Source organism: Lepidochelys kempii, chromosome 1 (genome assembly GCF_965140265.1).
Source record: "Lepidochelys kempii isolate rLepKem1 chromosome 1, rLepKem1.hap2, whole genome shotgun sequence".
Taxonomy (NCBI): domain Eukaryota; kingdom Metazoa; phylum Chordata; order Testudines; family Cheloniidae; genus Lepidochelys; species Lepidochelys kempii.
Window position 1 is genome coordinate 191,205,746 of NC_133256.1, and position 19,921 is coordinate 191,225,666.

At 42.7% G+C, this 19,921-nt stretch overlaps 1 protein-coding gene across 2 annotated transcripts in view; it reads right to left on the bottom strand.

Moving 5' to 3' along the window:
- The window catches only part of NECTIN3 (nectin cell adhesion molecule 3), a 119,489-nt gene that overhangs the window by 81,721 nt on the left and 17,847 nt on the right, over nucleotides 1-19,921 (bottom strand). For both annotated transcript variants that reach the window (XM_073306147.1, XM_073306137.1), the window contains exon 2: nucleotides 1,451-1,789. In XM_073306147.1, the coding sequence (XP_073162248.1) occupies nucleotides 1,451-1,789 (339 nt within the window). The remainder of the gene's footprint in view (nucleotides 1-1,450; nucleotides 1,790-19,921) is intronic.

Sequence of the window (19,921 nt, forward strand, 5' to 3'; positions counted from 1 at the left end):
AGAAAAGGAGTACTAGTGGCACCTTAGAGACTAACAAGTTTGAGCATAAGCTTTCATGAGTTTCACCTCACGTTGGTGAGGGTTTGTCTACACTTTTTTCTTCCACGTATGTATCTCTAGGCAGAGTTTTAGTTAAAATTACTAATTTGTAAGTAAACTAATCTCATTTTAACTATTGTTCATGGCATTAATATTAAACAAATAAGAAAACATAAGAATGTGGATTAGTAAGACAAGGCCCCAGTTAAATTTTTACTTCAAGCATTTTAAAATACCCAATTATTTTGGAAAAAAAAATGAGTTACTTCATACTTGCTAGACCGCCCTCCTTAATCCTTTAATGAGCCATTAAGTTTCTTTTTAAAATAGTACACAGCAATTTACTTATTTCACCATCAAAAGCCTTCCTATAGTCATTTAGTAGCTCATCAGATCAATACATCTGAAACGTCCTTAACAGAGCTCCTTTAAATTATATATTGATTTTTCCATTCAAGTCAACAGCTGTGTTTATTATTCAAAATTTCAGGACAAGTTTTGTTAAATTGTTTTTTGCTTTTAGTTGAATTGTTTCAAAAATTTGAGAAGAAAGCTTATAAATAAAAAAGCTTGAAATTTCTCCCATTCATGTGCAGTTTATTTTAAAAATATACTAGAATGTGAACTTTTTTAATTAACTACAATATTTTACCAATTTTTGTCAAACATTTGAAGTAGTAGCAATTTCATCTCAGCCTATTGCAATCCATCAGAGAGACTCTTCACTCAGCAAGCACTGCCCAGTATATTAATTTCATCACTCAATGTTTATTTTCTCCTTCTCGCAGCTAAGGCCCAACTATATTACCTACTTTTTTTTATTATTATTATTTTTAACATACACACTATTCTCATCTTTAGGATTATTTGACAGAGTGCTTGGATTTTCCGATTTAAAATATGTAAATCCTCCCCAAATCACTAAGAATGACTTGGAATCAAAAAGGCTTGTAGCCCTCTCGTGGATGTGGCTACGTCTACCAAAAAACCTTCACGAATCAACTAATACTGCATAACAACACCTGCTCTGTGTTATCTTAAGTCAGCCATGAGGATTGTTAAAGTAAACCTGAGTCAGAAGAATAAGTTATATACTTTTGTAAATCACAGCATTAAAAAACTTGATCACTTCCTTTCGAAGCTGGAGCCCACTAACAATATTTGAAACATTTGTCAAACCCCACTACTGAACTTTCAGTGCACAGTAGGAAGATAAACACAGCCAATCAGTACGTGGCAAGATAGTGTGCTGTAGATTCAGACCCCAGCTTGGCACACATAATGTCTCCATGTAGCCAAGTCCTATGAAGTTTGTTTAGCCTTTTTTTTTTTTTTTTGGGGGGGGGGGGGCGGACGGAATAAAATAGTGGGGTTAAAAAAAATCAAATATAAAATTAAGAAGCAAACATACCCAATACAGTTATAGTTGTTGATGACTGAGCATTTCCTAGTGGGAATGTAACTGCTTTGCATACATATTCTCCTGAATCAGAGAAGCTTATATTGTTTAGGATGATAGTTGCATCAGTGAGTGAGTAGTTCTTAAACGACACTCTTCCTTGGTATTCTCCTTGAACAGAAAATCCATATTCAGGATGATGAACAGCAATGGTCTGTGTACTTTTACCATGTACCTTCTCCCATGAGATTTGTGTTATTGTTTCATTTATTTCAATTATGCATTTCAGGGTGACATTCTTCCCCCAAACTGCTGTTACATGTGGATCAACAACTGGTCCAGCCAAGGCACCTAAAAAAAAAAGAAATGTTATGTTAGTTGAGTTTCATCAAACATGAGTATCAAATCTAAAGACACTTATTCACCTTTAGCTGTAATTCTTGCATTTCATTTAAAACCTTAATTTATTACTCTATTGCATTATACTTCCCTGGAGGCAGGATTTAGGGACTGGTGCACAGAAGTGGACAACCAGCTCCTGGGTTCCCATGCTGAGTAATGTACTCCATTACCAACACTCAACTAGATTTGGCAGAAATTTATTTTTATGTTTTTATAACTGAAGAACTGTGTTTAAACCTTTTAAAAAATAAAGATCAATTTTAATGTTCATATTTGCATGAAATTATGAAGGTGTCACGACAATTATATAATGAATAGATGTTGAAATTCAAACAGTTGAAGTTTTGTAACCATCAAACACACATCGTAAATGTCACGTGTCAAAACAAAATGTAAATATCCTTAAATCAAACTCTAATAAGTTCCTAAACAGCATTGTTCTTACTTTAGCTATCCATAAAATGTAATCATCAACAGGCATATTTTTGTCAGTCTGCGCATCTATGGTGAAATCAATGTTAACCAACATTTACCGATTAAAAAAGAGTGCAAGTGAAATGTCCAATGCCATATGATAAGTCTGTGGCCAAGTCAGACATTTAACTTTTGTCATCCACCAAAAGACTCTTTTCTTTAACTTCTATCTTGTCTAAGGGCATGGCTAACTTGCAGATGTAGAGTGCTTTGAGTTAAACCAGCCTTCGTACAGCACAATAGGGAAAGCGCTGCAATCTGTCCACGCTGACAGCTGTAAGTGCAGTGGCATGGCCACATTAGCAGCTCTTGCAACGGCCACAGAGTAGTGCATTGTGGTAGCTATCCCAGCATGCAAGTGGCTGCAACCTGCTTTTCAAATGGGGTGGGGTGGGGTGTGACAGGGGGAGAGAGCGGGTTTTAGGGGGGGCTGAGAGCATGTCAGCATGCTGTCTTGTAAGTTCAGACAGCAGCAGACCCCGCCCCCCAACACAGCATTCCACACAAATGGCTTGCTTTGTCTTGGAGCAGATAAGCAGCCGGCTGTCAGAAACGGAGCTTTCAACGGGCATATCCGCATTCCTGCGGCGATTCCAAAACAATGACAAGAGTGGCCACTGGACTTAAGGGGATTATGGGATGTTTCCGGAGGCTGATCAGAGTGCAGTAATGCAACACCTCGTTCACACTGACACCTGGGTGTTTCAGCCAAGACGCAGCAAGCGTTAATCTTCTCGCCGAGGTGGAGTACCAGGAGCACTCCATGTACCTGGTACACCTCGTTCACACTGACACCCGGGCGTTTCAGCCAAGGGACACCAAGCATTAATCTTCTCGTGGAGTTGGAGTACGAGGAGCGCTCTAGCCATGGAGTCAGAGCGCTTTACGTGCCTTGCCAGTGCGGATGCGTAGTGAACAAGGGCGCCTGGGACTGCTTTAATGCGCTCTAGCTCATAAGTGTAACCAAGCCCTTAGTGTTCAGGGAAGTGCCTAACAGGCAATAGCCAGTCAGAACTGTTTATGTCTTATCTTGGCGAGAGTCTGTCCTGCTTTCACTCCTCATCCGTTTTCTTCTGCTTAATACTCATCTACACTACTAACTTTCACTCCACCATTTATCAGCACTTAGTCCCAATCCACTGTTTTACAAATTAGCTTCTTTGGGTGTGCCAGACACCTCACTGCTTTTATTAAAAGTTCTACAATACTTACAACTCCATCAAGTGTTCAAGACCAAGACAATTAGTTTTAGAAATTAAGAACAGAGCTCATCCTCAAGGGCCATGCCAAATTTTTGTGTCACTGTACATAGAACAGCGTTCCTTAAATGCAGCCACCAGTGGATTTTTTTTCCAGCCACAACAGCCTACATAGCACAGGTAGGGAATTGGGGAGGCAAAGCAGTGTCCCCTCCCTGTTTCTCTTGAATAGCTGTTACCAACAGCAATGCAATGCATCACCATGGTGTTTGCGCTTGTGGTCGCAGAAGGGATCGGCACCCTTCATCATGCAGACTCCTTGGGAGCTCCAGGCAGCTTCTCTGGAGAGAGGTGGGGCCGCTGTGCATGTCCCTAAAAGCTGATCCAAATTGGCTGGCAGCTCTCGACATACACATCAAAATGACTGAGCCACCTTAGCAGCATTCAAAGTTGAAAAAGGTCTCCGTCATATCTATCTATCCTCTTACAGAAATCGAATGTTCTTTGATAAGGATGAAAGAAAGGAGTAGTGAAATGCTGTCTTGGTTAAGTATAATATTAAACTGCTTTTTATATTGGGAAAGGTAGATGCCTAATGACAGTAATGTGGCACCAGAGTCTTAACATAGCTAATGAGTCATTAAGTTTTAGATCAGAGTAGAAGACTCTTCAAAGGAGAGGTCTTTCAACATAGTTTGAACATCCCTTAGTAACAGAGGACGGAGCCATGACGAACACCACACAGTAACCATTGGTGCCCTTGATGCCTTATCAGAAGCATCAATTGAGACCTGTAGGGAGGTTTTAGCAATTATCTGATTCTCCATAAACAACTCTCCAAGGTGTGATCAAAGTTTATCAACATATTCAAGGCTTGTCTTCACTTACCGGGGGATTGATGCATGGTGATCGATCCACCAGGGGGTCAATTTAGCAGGTCTAGTGAAGACCCGCTAAATCGACTGCTGATCGCTCTCCCATTAGTTACAGTACTCCACCGGAACAAGAAGCATAAGGTAAGTCGACAGGAGAGTTTCTCCTGTTGACCCAGCGCCAACTAGACACAGCAAAAGGTTGACCTAAGCTACATTGACTCCAGCTACATTATTCAAGTAGCTGGAGTTGTGTAGCTTAGGTCGACTGAACCCTGTAGCATAGGCCTGTCCTCAGTAACTCTGCTCCACATAAGGTATCATAAATGTGACAGAAGGCTCTGATAATTCACTATGCCAAATTGAATTGATAATTCACTATGCCACTACCCAACAAATACCATTTTCTTAAAATGTCCAATCTCAACAACTCTTTTGCAGTAGTCCTAAAGAACTTACATTTTGACTTCTCTTGTGCAGTGGTCACCACCAAAGACCCTGGATCAGGATGCATATAGAAATATTCTAAGCCTGTGGAAGGGACTCAATACTTTTTTCCAATTTTCTTGTAGGTGGGCAATATAGACACTGTAGTCTGCCATAATAGTTAGGTTGGTTTTAATAAGGCTTCACTTACAGGAAACGAAAGCCTTTCACAACGATGTATGCCAAGAGTCAAATATTACGTCCTTTTCCTTGAATAGTCTGAACCATGATCTCCAAAGCATCCACCATTCTCCCGACTAAGCCCTGAAATAACCCATAATTATCTGATGAAGAGCCAGAGCCTCATTCTGAGAAAAGAATGGAATATGCTCTGGAATTGTTTCAGAAACTTGTTGCCGATTTATACGTTCATACAGAGACAGATATGGAGAAGAGTCTGTCTCAGTAATATGAACCGATTGCTGTGAATGCTTTTGCATGATCGGTGGATCCTATGGTAAGGAGATCTAACGCTAGAAACCGAAACTGAAGGAGGTTCTGATTTAGGATATGGCCATGGGGACCAGTGAGGCCAAGCAGTTTGTTCATATGGATAAAACAAGTATAGATTTGGGGGGGGGGAGGGGAAGAGAGAGGAAGGAGATTTTGAACTAACATGTTTTTACCCATATCTGATCTGACACACTAATATGTATGGGTCATAAAAAAAGACACTGAAGGGTAAGAGGGTAAAATATTCCAACTCTGAAAAGAGCTTTAAAGAGGAATACCCATGATCTTTATTTTAAGGGGGCAAGGAGCTGCTTGTGTGAACATCTGAGAATTATCCACTGAAAAAGGCCTACCACAACAACACCCAGATGACCTCGAAAGCACTTCCTGATTAACAGAAACTCCTGACAAAGTCAGGTCAGGTTGCATGAAAACTGCCAAATGACTCCATGCTGTACACACTGGTTTCAAGTGGTGCTGCTCCATAAGTTGACCTGGCAATATTAATAATGGCATTAGTAGCTCTACAGCTAGAAGAGCCAGAGCTGACATGTTAAAAGCAGCAACAGCCTCCAGATCCAGGTACAAGCATCAGCTTCTTTGAGTATGCCTGCACTTAAGCAAGTCAGCCCTGTAGGGGCTGTAACTGGCCTGGCACAAAACAAGCTGATGCCGCAGGCAGCTGAGAGAACTGACCCAGTGCCAAGAGCATAGGTGCTAGCAGCAGACGGACAGCTGCAGCAGTGCTCTGCTTGGGTGCAGATAACAGTCAACAAGTTTTCCAAGTTACTTCCTGCCAAAATAAAGAGCCAGTTGCTGCTTTCAGAACACTATTTCTTCCTGGAGATAGAAAGAGGTGAACCAACTGTCTTTTCTTTTCTGAGAAAGTCTTTTGAGGGACTTTTCCTCTGTACTTCAGAGGTGAGCAATGACAGTCACTGTTTGCAGTACAGAGGATGGAACAGGCGGAGCCTGGACATAATGCAGTTGCCAGGACCCTTTTTGACGACTGTCTGGGACTAGGAGATTTTGTCTTCCATTTGGTTCTAAGACTGGCTTCACAGCTTTCTCTAAAATGAACAAATTCATCCTGTTGTCCCTACATTTAGTTGCCCCCTTAGTGACTATTTTACAGTCCTTACTCTTTTTATTTAAACACGTCTCCCGAGTAAACAGTAACAATACCTTGAATGTGAGTCACTAATGGGTTAAACAGCCCCACAGAACTCCCAAAATTTTAAGTCCAGCGGGTTATGTCCCCACATCACACTATGGTGTAAGGCAGCGGTTCTCAACTCTGGTCCACCGCTTGTTCAGGGAAAGCCCCTAGCGGGCCAGGCTGGTTTGTTTACCTGTTGCATTCGCATGTTCGGCTGATCACGGCTCCCACTGGCCGCGGTTCGCCGCTCCAGGCCAATGGGGGCTGAAGAAAGCGGCGTGGGCCGAGGGATGTGCAGGCCCCCACTGGCCTGGAGCGGCGAACCAGAGTTGAGAACCACTGGTTTAAGGCAAACAATAAAACCTAGAGAAAGCTAAAAACTACTTCGCACACACACTACACTTAATACCTAGACTAAATAATTAACCATTTACAAAATAGTAATAAAATATTCAACTAGAAAAATCATAATAAAACGTTTGACAGGAAAAAAGTAAACACTGCTAACTGGGTCTGTCCTACAGTAATTAGCAGTTGAAAGGAACTGAGGATCAGTTAGTCCCTCTACCCTCTTTTTCCCCATGAAGGGGAAGGGGTCAGAGGAAGAGATGTGACCAGTGGACACTGCTGCAAAGAATTCTGATCTTCAATATATGGGGTGCATGCACATCAGAAGTGGAATACATGTCTACCAGTAGTCAAAGCACTTTTTTCATAAGCTATACTACCTTAGTTCACTGCAAAAGCATATTTTCTAATCCTTCATTCTTGCTCTTCTCTAATCCCTCTCCAATTTATTAACAACCTCCTTGATGTGGGCACCGACGTACTGGACATGGTATTCCACTAGTGGTCACACCAGTGCCAACTGTAGAGATAACAGAACGTTCCTACTCCTAATCAACACTCCCCTATTAAGGCCTTTTGGACACTGCTAGCTCATATTCAGCTAATTATTCACCATAATCCCCATGTCTTTCAGACTCAGTGTTTTTCCAAGAATGGAGGACTCCATCCTTGAAATATGGCCTACATTTTCCCCCTCCTACATGGAGGTCTTTACATTTGGCAATACTGAAACCCTGTTTGCTTGTACCACATACATCCTGATGACATGTCCTCTTCATTATTCACCACTCCCACCAATCAAATACAATATTCAACAAGTTTTTGTTTGAAATTCAGAGAGTTCACTTGGTAGTCCATTTCACTTTCCGGTACAACAACACAAGCATAACGCCACGGAATTCTGTTTGCTGACACTGAAGGAAAATATTTAGCCCTTTTAAAATTATCTCTGAAAGGAATTATCTACTTCTGTATATTTTTTAAACAATTTTTAGTTGTTACTTACTTTCAAGAAATAAATTCAGTCACACACTGAATAGCAGGATTAAAAAAACCAAACAAACAAAACGAGAGCCAATTAGTAAGACACTGTTTTGTAACAGTTACACTAGGCCCACTGCCTAATCTTTCAATATCTAAATCAAGAACTGCATCTCAGAAATCTCAAATTCAAGCAAGCACACACCACTCTTTATGAAGATTAAGAAACAGCACAATGATTGGTTAAGACTCGTGTATGCTCTGTTTAACAGGTCTGTTTTGATTCTCTGTAACCGGAAATTTAAAGCACAATGGAATATGTTCTTCTGACATTTTCTAAATAACTGGACAATGCTAAGTTATGCAGCTAACCTCTAATTTTATTATGAGGTAAACGAGTAATGTATAACCACCTTGAAAATGTTAATCATTCAGACAGATGCAAGCAAAGAAGGTTGGGCTCCAGATTGCAAAATTTTACCTTTCTGTTGTGTGCGGTTATCTTTATAGTCAGGGTGCTAGGGTTCCCTCACCACTTTAAACTTTAAAGTACAGATGTGGGGTCCCGCATGAAAGACCCCCTAAGCTTATTTTTACCAGTTTAGGTTAAAAACTTCCAAGGGACAAATGCTTTTTTGTCCTTGGATGGGTACTGCTGTCACTACCAAGTGACAGGTTTCAGAGTAACAGCAGTGTTAGTCAGTATCCGCAAAAAGAAAAGGAGTCCTTGTGGCATGTTAGAGACTAATAAATTTATTTGAGCATAAGCTTTTGTGAGCTACAGCTCACTTCATCGGATGCATTCAGTGAATGAAGTGAGCTGTAGCTCATGAAAGCTTATGTTCAAATAAATTTGTTAGTCTCTAAGGTGCCGCAAGTACTCCTTTTCTTACTACCAAGTGAGTTAGACAAAGATTCAGAAAAAAGGACCACTTTGAGTTCCTGTTGCCTAAAAATATCCCCCTCCATCCCTTCACCTCCTTTCCTGGGGAGGCTTGACAATACATTACCAACCAAATAGGTTAACCAGATATTTAAAAAACAGAACTTTATAATAAAGAAAAAAAAGTAAAAGCACCACCTCTGTAAAATTAGGATGGAAGGTAACTTTACAGGGTAATCAGATTTAAAAGACAGAGGATTCACCTCTATGCAAAACTTTAAAGTTACAAAATAACAGGGATAAACCTCCCTCTTAGCACAGCGAAAATTCACAACTAAAAACAAAAGATAAAAGAGCACGAACAAAGCCTCCCCCCTCTACCCCCCAGATTTGAAAGCATCTTCTTTCCCCATTGGTCCTTTTGGTCAGGTACCAACCATGTTATTTGAGCTTCTTAACCCCTTACAAGTAAGGAGGAATGCGAGGCTACCCTTAGCTGTATGGTTATGACACGCCCCCCAAATCACAGATGGTGCTGGACAGCCTGTACCACACTGGCTGTGATTTCTTCCTGGACCTTTAGGAGAAAACAGAGTTAATAAGACACACGCACCTTTAGATATACTACCGATTATATAAAACTAACAATTTCCACATTTCAAGGACGATTTTAACCAGTTAATTTTGGGAAACTCATGGGAGAGTGCAGCCATCTTGTTAGAAGCTCCTGAAACATGCTGTATTTCAAAATCAAAATTTTGGAGAGCGAAACTCCACCGAAGAAGTTTGTTATTGTCCTTGATGGTATGAAGCCACTTCAGCGCAGCATGGTCCGTTTGAAAGTGGAAACACCTTTCCCAAACATATGAGGGTAGCTTTTCCAGAGCGTACACGATGGCATAGCATTTCTTTTCACTAATTGACCAGTGGCTTTCCCTCTTAGACATTTTTTTTTGCTGAGAAACGTGACAGGATGGAATTTTTGATCCAGTTCTTCCTGCATTAAAATTGCTCCCACACCACGCTTGGATGCATCTATGGTTACTAGGAAAGGTTTGTCAAAGCCTGGGGCCCTTAGCACAGGGTCAGACATGAGTGTTACTTTAAGCTGGTTAAAGGCCTTCTGGCACTTTTTAGTCCACTGAATTGGATTTGGCGGTTTCTTTTTGGTTAGGTCTGTCAGTGGGGCGGCGATTTGGCTGTAGTGCGGTACAAATCGCCTATAATATCCGGCCAAGCCTAAGAAGGATTGGAGCTGGTTCTTTGACTTTAGGACAGGCCACTTTTGGATAGCATTCACTTTGGCCTGTTGGGGGTTGATAGTTCCTTGACCCACCTGGTGTCAAAGGTGGGTCACTCTGTTTAGGCCTATTTGACACTTCTTAGCCGTAACAGTTAGTCCTGCCTCCCTTATGCGCTCAAAGACTTTTTGCAGATGCTCCAGGTGTTTTGCCCATGAATCAGAAAAGATGGCCACATCGTTAAGGTAGGCGACTGCAGATTCTCCCAATCCTGCTAAGAGACCATCTACTAGTGTTTGGAAAGTGGTGGGTGCATTTCACAGCCCAAAAAGGTAGCACATTAAATTCATACAGCCCTACATGGGTGATGAAGGCTGACCTTTCCATGGCGGATTCATCCAGCGGTACTTGCCAGTAACCCTTGGTTAAGTCCAAGGTAAAGATGAACTGGGCACATCCCACTTTCTCTAATATCTCATCTGTGCGTGGCACTGGATAGTTGTTTGGGCGAGTTACAGCATTTAGCTTATGGTAGTCCACGCAAAAGCATATCTCCACATCTGGTTTGGGAACTAGAACCACTGGAGATGCCCATGCACTGTTAGAAGGGCAGATTACACCCATCTGTAGCATGTTCTGGATCTCCCATTTTATAGCAGTTTTGGCTTGAAGAGACACCCGGTAAGGTTGGGGTCTAATTGGGCGAGCATTACCTGTGTTAATGGAGTGGTATGCCCGTTTGGTCTGTCCTGGGGTGGCTGAGAACATCGGTACAAAGCTAGTGCACAGCTCCTTGAGCTGCTGTCACTGCAAAAGTCCGAGGTTCATTGAGAGGCTCACCTCTTCCAAGCCACCATCACTTCCTTCGTAGTAGACACCTTCAGGCCACGCAGCGTCATCTACTCCCTGGGCTGTAAACTTACAAATCTTTAATTCTCTGGAATAAAAGGGCTTTAGAGAATTAATATGGTACACCTTAGGCTTTCGGTTGGAGGTGAGGAATGCTATGAGATAATTAACTCCCAGGCACTCTTGGGCCATGAATGGCCCTTCCCACGATGCTTCCATTTTATGGGCCTGGAGCGTCTTGAAGACCATGACCTGGTCCCCTACTTTGAAGGAACGCTTTCTGGCATGTTTATCATACCAGGCTTTTTGCTCTTCCTGAGCATTTTTTAGGTTTTCTTTAGCAAGAGCTAAAGAGGTTCGGAGAGTGTTTTGTAGGTTGACAAAGTCCAGAAAGTTAGTTCCTGCAAAAGGAGTAAAACCCTCCCATTGCTGCTTCACCAACTGTAATTGCCCTTTAACCTCACGACCATACACAAGTTTAAATGGTGAAAACCCGAAACTGGGATGTGGTACAGCCCTGCAGGCAAACAGCAACTTCTGCAACACTAGGACCCAATCATTGGAAAGCTCATTTACGAATTTACGTATCATGGCCCCCAAAGTTCCATTAAACTTCTCCACCAGGCCATTTGTTTGATGGTGGTAAGGGGTGGCAACTTTGTGGTTCACCCCATGAGCTTCCCACAGGCTTTTCATGGTCCCTGCCAGCAAATTAGTTTCCAAATCTGTAAGGATGTCGGAGGGCCAACCTACCCTGGCAAAAACGTCCACTAGTGCCTGGCACACACTTTTAGCCCTGGTATTGCTTAGAGCTATTGCTTTGGGCCATCGGGTGGCAAAAATCCATGAAAGTCAGTATGTACTGCTTTCCTTTGGGTGTCTCTTTTGGAAAAGGACCCAGAATATCCATAGCTACTTGTTGAAAGGGAACCTTAATGATGGGGAGTGGCTGGAGAGGGGCTTTGACCTGGTCTTGGGGTTCCCCCCCCCCGCACTCATTGGCACACCTCACAAGACCGGACATAGGTAGAAACGTCCTTACCCATTCCCTCCCAGGGGAAGGACTCCCTCAAACCGTCTTTGTTCCTGTTTACCCCAGCATGTCCACTAGTATGATTGTGGGCTAAGCTCAAGAGCTTTACCTGGTACTTAGTTGGAACTACCAACTGTCTCTGAGGATGCCAGTCTTCCTGGTGTCCACCAGAAAGTTTCCTTGTACAGAAGTCCTCTTTCTACAACAAACCTGGATCGATTAGAAGAGCTGAGAGGCGGTGGGTTGCTCCGGGCCACAGTCCAAGCTCTCTGGAGGCTTTCATCTGCTTCCTGCTCGGCCTGGAACTGTTCCCTTGATGCTGGAGACACCAGTTCCTCATTGGATTGTGGACCTGGGCTTGGTCCCTCTGGAAGTGATGCAGGTGATGGGGCTGCATTGACTGTGAACAGCTCTCTGCTGGTGCACTATGTTGGGGTTCAGGCTCCAGCTGAGCCTCTTCCATAGGTTTATCTGCTGCTGCCAGGGCAGGCTCAGTGGTGCCCTCTGGCATTGAAGTTGTAGACGGGGTTGCAAGCACTAGGGTTCTGGTGTTGGTTGCTTTGCCAGTTCCAATTCTGGGGCTGGCTCTGGCTGGTCTCTGCAACTGGATCCACTACTGCTGTTGCAGACGTTGGCATGGGCTCCAGTTCCACCACCTCAGTCTGGGTCTTTGGTAACACAGACGGGGCCCTTATAGAAGGCTCAGGGATAGAGCTAGGTGCGAAGGCTTGCTTAGCCTGGCTGTGGGTGTCGGCAAGTCAAAAAAGTTTGACTTGAAGGTTTGAATCATCACTTGGACCTCTGGGTCGATTAAGTTGGGGTCCACTAAGGATTGGTGGATAGCCGACATTTCTGCACCAGTGTCCCTCCATGCGATAACCTTCTTCCTGCCCACACTCTCAATTTCCCTTCGCTTTGAGGGTATTTGGGAGGCATCTGGGCCGGAGGCATCTGGGCCTGAGGACCTTTGGTGTGACCCCGATGCAATGAACTGTAATCTATTGGGGTTTTGGGGGCCGTTGGCCTTTACATGCCCCCAGCTTGTTACATTTAAAACATCGCCCAGCTGACTGGTCACTGGGGCGGGGTGGGTTGCTGGAGAATGGTGTGGTGGGACGATAAGGTGTCTGGGGTTTTCCTTCGGGTGTAGCTGGGGCCTTGGGCTGCCCCTGGTGGTAGGGTGTAGTCTTGCGGTGTCCCTTCTGGTATCCAGCCAAACTGCAACCAGGGTTGTTCCTCTCTGCTACCTCCACCCGTTTTGTTCCAATTTGCCCCGCCTTTCTGACAGTCTGGGACTGCTCGTATTGATCAGCATAAGAAGCAAGACTTTTTGCTGAGTCCATTTTCTTATCCCATAAACAGTGTTTTACATCATTGGTCATAGTCAGGAACTGCTCCTGGACAACCAAATCACACATCCCTTCAAAGCTAGTTACATCCCTGCCTTTGACCTATTTATTCAACAGATCCTTCATCTGGTTTACATAAGCCACTTTACTTAGTCCAGCCCCTCTCTTAAGGACTGTAAATTTTACTCTAAGTTTTAGGTGTAATTTGAAACAGTTTCAAAACCAAATCCTTAAATTTACCATAGTTAGAAGCATTCTCAACAGGCATCTTGTTGAATATGTCCAGAGCTCTTCCAGTCAATTTTGCTACCAATGTGGTCATCTTGTGATCATCAGGAATTGCATGGAGGGTGCACAGTCTCTCAAAGATGAGGAAATATTCAGCAATATCACTGGATTCATCGTACTGCGGACAAAGGTGCTCCCATTTGTGGACTTTTGGGAAAGCTGAGTCAGCAGCTGAAGGGTTTTGTTTCTTCAACTCCGTAACAGCCAATCCATGCTCTCTCTCTCTTTCCCTCTCCTCTTGAGTATGCTTCTGGGCCTCCCTAGCTCTCTCATGAGCAGCCTCTTTTCTGGCTGTTCCTACCTCCCAAGCAGCTTTTTTTTTCTGGTCACCTGTGCATCAATCTCCATCTGTCTGAGTTCCAGCTGTCTTTCATGTTCCTTCTGTCTTTCCTCAGCTTCAAATCTGTCTACTTCCAGTTTTTTCTGGAAGTCACTTTCTGTCATCCTAGTCTTTCTGCACTTAGCCTAGCTTAACCCAAGAGCTAGAAAGGAAGGGAGGGGGGGAACCCCACACAGCTTGTGAATTCCCTTGCAGGATTTAACTACTCCACACAGAGGCAGAAGGAAAAAAACCCTCCAGCTGCTCTCAGCTAAAAGAAGAAAAAAAACAAGTCCTTTTACTATCCTGAGGTTTGTGCTTCTGGTTCAAAATGATCCCACCACTCTGCCACCATGTCAGGATTCCCTCCCCACTCTGAACTCCAGGGTACAGATGTAGGGACCCACATGAAAGACCCCCTAAGCTTATTTTTACCAGCTTAGGATTTGTGCCTTGGGGAATTTTTTAACCTTTCTTGTCCTTGGATGGGTACTGCTGCCACCACCAAGTGTGCTAGACAAAAATTCAGGAGAAGGACCACTTTGCGTTCCTGTTCCCTGAAATATCCCCCCCCAAACCTCTTCACCTCCTTTCCTGGGGAGGCTTGAGAATAATCTACCAACCAAATAGGTAAAACAGATTTTTAAACAGAACTTTATAATAAAGAAAAAAAGTAAAAGAAGCACCTCTGTAAAATTAGGACGGAAGGGAACTTTACAGGGTAATCAGATTTAAAAGACAGAGGATTCACCTCTTGGCAAAACTTTAAATTTACAAAAAAAAAAAAAAACCAGGGATAAACCTCCCTCTTAGCACAGGGAAAATTCACAAGCTAAAAAAAAAAATTAATCTAACGTGCCTTGCCTTATTTACTTAATATTGCAAAAAAAAAAAAAAAAAAAAAGTAAGACTCATTTTAGGATAATTTTAGGAAAAGGAGTTTTCTGACCTGATGCTTCTCTGCTTCCTCAGAGAACACACAAACCAAAAGCACAAAAAGTCTTACCACTCACCCCCAGATTTAAAAATATCTTCTTTCCCCATTGGTCCTTTTGATCAGGTGCCAACCAGGTTATTTGAGCTTCTTAACCCCTTACAGGTAAGAAGGAATTCTAGGCTACCCTTAGCTATTTGGTTATGACACAGGGCTACCTGACTTAATAAACCAAATTGAGCTATGCAGTATTATTGTGGTCATGTTGGTCACAGGAAGCTTGTCTCTCACCAACAGAAGTTAATCCAATAAAAGACATTACCTCACCCCTCTTATGTGTCAAGGTGAGCTAGGCCATTTGAGGTCTTTCAATACATAATCTAAACAAACCCCGTCTCCTTAAGGCTGTGCCCATGGCCATAGATCTTGAGCTAATATTCAACAGATCATAAGCTGCTCACAGTAAGTGCTTTGCTTGAATTCGACACACTGACCAGAGTCTTGGCAACCTCCTTTTGCTCCTCTGGTAAACAGCTGTTAAAGGAGCTCAATGGTGTTCCATAATACGTAGTTACAAGACATTGCTGCCTGGTAATTGGTGATACAAAAGACCAAGGAGCTGGAATAGGTCTATCAGAAACATCCAGTTTATGCAATTCCCTGTCCCAGTGAATGGAGTGAAACTGCTACCTCTAAGCAAATTTGTATGTTACAGATACTATCATGGATTTTGCCCAAGGGAGTTGGTACATCTCTATTATTGATGATGATGAAGCTGAGACACAAATTTCCTTGGCTAGATTAAGGAGACCTGAATTAATAGGAAAAGCTAATTTATCTTTTCTGCCACCATAAAATAAGGTGTTAGACAACTCTACTGCAGAGATACCAGTCTGAAGTCAAGGTTGCTCGTCATTCTCCCTAAAATTTCCTCTAACTTTCTTTATTCAGTAGAGCAGAAATGGACTTTGACAATTTGAGGACTAAGTACAACTTTGAATTCTGACGGATGTTATTAAATTGCTTATGATTAAATAACTCCATGTCAGCTGAATCTGCCGTTTGTTGTCAGGGCTGTCTCATGCATCTCCCAGATCCAGAACAACAGAGGTTCATTATATCTTGATTGCTCCCATTCAAATGGAAACACATTGATTCCTTGAGGCTTTAGCTATCCTGTTTTCCCAATCAGACCAAGTCTGTCTGAAAGGGCTGAATTTGGAGAACAAAGTCTAAAAGCAGGAAAACAAAGTCAAGCACTGATGGTAAGTCTTAAAGCAGAGCTTAAGAGGCTCAAAAAAACCTCAGACACAGGAAACTTGGGCAGGTGAGAACAGAGGAACATGCCTTTGTAGCATAGGGTCATTACGTGCAGAACCAGCTGAGGAAGAAGCAAACTGGCTGCACAGAAGAGAACTCTATGATTTGGAGGAACCACTTATCAAAATTGGTCTCTTTGGCTAGGAAGTTATCTAATGTGGTCTCCCCGACGGAACAACTGCTGAGCAGAACACTTCTTAAAGGGAGCCTGCACCCATAAGCCTCCCAACCCTGGTCAGCAGACCCAGTCTTGTGAGGCTCACACTAAACAGGCTAACAATAGCTACGTAGACAGCACTTTGAAGTTGCATCTCAGGCTGGAGCTCAGGCTCTGAAGCCCACTCCTCCTCCGTAGGCTTTCGAGTCTAAGCTCCAGCCCAGGCTGTACCATCTGCACAGCTATTTTTTGTCAAGAAAATGTGAGATTAAAAGCTGAAGGTGGTGTAGTTTCAAAGTTTTGTGCCTGAAAAGAATATTTCACGGTGATATGAAGTAGGAAAGTCAGTCATGACTATTTAAAAGCTATATTTGATAAAACAGTACTCCTATTATTTGTAGCAGGGTCATATCTGTGCGTGGGTAAATGAGAAGGTCTTTTGTATCAAGTGTTAAATTAAAATCTCAAAATTAATTACCTGCTGTTAAACTTGGCTCTACGGTTCAATCTTAGTGATGCTAACAAAACCAACAATTAATTAGAGAAATTACTGTTTATATTCACATTTTACCATCTGCAAGGAATTTAAAGAATTACAAAACATTCACACTGTGTTTGAAAGCTACCATACCACCTTGTAACTTCTTTCTTTCCTTACAATACTGCATTACTTGATAAGTTTAGCCATCTTTAGGAGGACTACGCATGAAAAGTATGAATCCTGTTGATTACACCAGATAACAATGGAAGCACACCTTGTACAGCCTTTTAACTTTCTACACTCCTGTAAAAGGTAGGATTCACAGTCAGTAACTTCCTTTCATATTCTTAATTTTCCATGATGGTCTTAATTTTGAGTTGGCTGTGTATGTTAAAAGTTAAATAAAACAATTTTCTAAGCATAAGTAGGGAAAGGTATTAGAATACTCAGATCCCATGGTTAATAGGATTTCACCACGATATTTCATACTCTGCAAGTCTACTTGAACTTCAGTGGTTTACCTACTTCTCAGACAAATTAAGCACAAGATCTAATGCATACTGAGCACCTAGCACTACAACAAGCAGTGTTTTCTGCACATCTCTCAGAACCCACATTTTAATGAATAACTTTGTAACCTGCCAGGTGGGAGAGAGGGTCAAGTTTCTGCTGTAGACTGAGTAAATATTTTAAATCAATGTCAACTTTGATCAAAATGAGTTATTTTTGGATGCCCCAATTTCCTAAAGATGGATACTTGGTGTTCGCTAGTAATAAGGCCCATACACTGGGCACCAAATTATCACTTGGCACTCTTCAAAGTCTTGGGTTCTGGTCACATTTGTGGCAATTGCTACCAGGTTCTTTGTCTTCATAAAAATTATAATATTCCATCCCATAAACAAAAATACTGGAGCGCATCCTTGTGTTCTGTGATGTACACAACAAGACAAACCAAGGACTCAGTTTCCATCCAGAGGGCTATATGGTGCTATCATCTCGGGGACACACGTCTCAGAGAACCATCGTTACTGCACAAGGCGAGTAGCTTCTTCGAGTAGCGTCCCTATGGGTGTTCAACTGTAGGAGACTCCTGAACAGTTCCTATGACTGGAGGCTGGGACTTCGGAGTAGAGTCTAACAGGTGGCACCAAAATTGGCATCTGCAGCTGAATCCCTCAGGATGGCAGAGTGTTCTGCAAAGGTGTTTGCCGATGCCCAAGTAGCTGTTCCGCAGATTTCTGATACAGGGATACCCTTGGAGAAAGTGACGGACGAGGAGACTGACCTTGTAAAATGCAGGCATATTGAAGAAGGGGGTGTTACATTACACAATTTGTAACCATTTAATACAGCCCAGCACTCACTTAGAGAGTCTCTGAGCCGAAATCGTAGTACCTTTTGACCTGTCTGCAACAGAGAGGAAGAGTCTAAGATTTTCTGAAGGCTCTTATCTTGTCCAAATAGAAGGTCAAGGCTCTCCTCATACGAGTGTATTGAGGATGGCTTCCCTATTATCCTGATGAGGTTTGGGATAAAAGGCTGGAAGCTGAATAACCAGATTTATGTGAAACACGGAAGCCATCTTGGGAGCGAACTTCGGATGTGGTCTAAACACAGCAGCCCACACAAGGGGGCATTTACATTTCCTACAGCCGAGGGAGAGGGAGGAGCTGCTTATCCAGCTCTTCCGGAACAGCCCTATCGCCAAAGAAACTTCTTGCTCAGCTCACAGCTAAGGGCTTTAAGCTTCCTCTGGTGACAGTGGAGCAGAGGCAGTTCATTTTCCTGTTTGCACTCTGCTGTGGTAGGAAACTCAGGAAGCAGCAGAAGCCCTCTCTGCCCTTCCTAAATGGTACTCTGCTCCCTCTGCCCTTGAAAAGGCACCCTTTTACCTGCAGTGGGAGCCGGGCTAGGAATTATAGCCACATGCTGCGAAAGAGCTCATCTGCTGGCTCCCTGCCAAACAGCGGATAGCTGTGGCGTGCAGCAGCCTGATTGGTTGGAAACACCTAATCCTGCCATTCGCCAAAGGTTGAGGGGGGGGGGGCCGCACCCACAAGAGTTGATTTGCAGCTGCCACACCTAAGCACCCACTATTTGTTTCCCGTGGGTGCTCCATCCCTGAAGCACCCACGGAGTCGGCACCTACGCTATGCTCACACCACATGGTGGTAAGGAAGAATTGGAGTGGCGTCAACCCACACTGCCTCTTATATCCTTAGTCTGGAGCATAAGGAGAGTTACCACATGTGTGCAGACCAATGGATGCTGCTTTGAAGAATTTCCTGACTTGGGCACATGGCAAGCATGCATACCTACATGTGTGATATGCATAGGGACAATCACTCAAGGAGGAAAACAGTTGTGTACTGAGGTTTTTTTTTTTAAATCAAAGTTGGAAGTGTTGTGATAAGGTAAGGAACTGCAGGAACATAACGGTCAGTCTCATAGTTTGGGCAGTTTTACACGGCCCTGGAAAAATTTTCTTCCTGTGCCACAAAGTCACTTATACCAACTTTTCACATGTTCACTAATTGTGAGCATCTCATTTCTAGGTGCTGACTTGAGACCCTACGTACTGATTTGCAGAAGGTCTCAGCAACCACAACTACAATCTAAGTTAATGGGAGCTCTTATCCGAACATCCAATATGCTATAAAATTTAATCTGACAAACAAAAACAGGACTTATACATCACAAATTGGGCACCCATAGCAAGAGGTAACTTGTGACAATTTTTGCCTTTATCTGTGGCTCAATTCTGTAACAAGAAGTAATATCACATCACCTTATAAGCACATTGTAAAGACAGTTTCATTGATGCTTGTCAAGCACTCAGATTCAATGAGCAGCCCACAGAAAAGCTCATGAGAAGATTCTCTACTCAGAGCAGGGTTTGAATGATATGCAGTAAATAAAGCAGGGGTCACATATTGAACATAAAATGAATATTCAACAGTTGCTCATTCTGCAACTGAAGGAGGCAGGGATCCTGAGGAAAAAATATGTTCATGTAATTGAACACTATCATAATTTATGTACTCAAGCGGCCCAAGTTATGTTCAAAAGGCAGTCTTAATTCATGTTATTTAATTTGTAAGCACCTCACTTTGCAACAATCTTAACATTTTTAATATTTTGTCTAATATCATTTCATGTAAGAAATATGTCTGACATACCAAGGCAACAAGCTTTCTGACAAAGGTAAATGAAGGGCCCTAGTAAACTAAATAGGAGGCTACTTCGTAATAC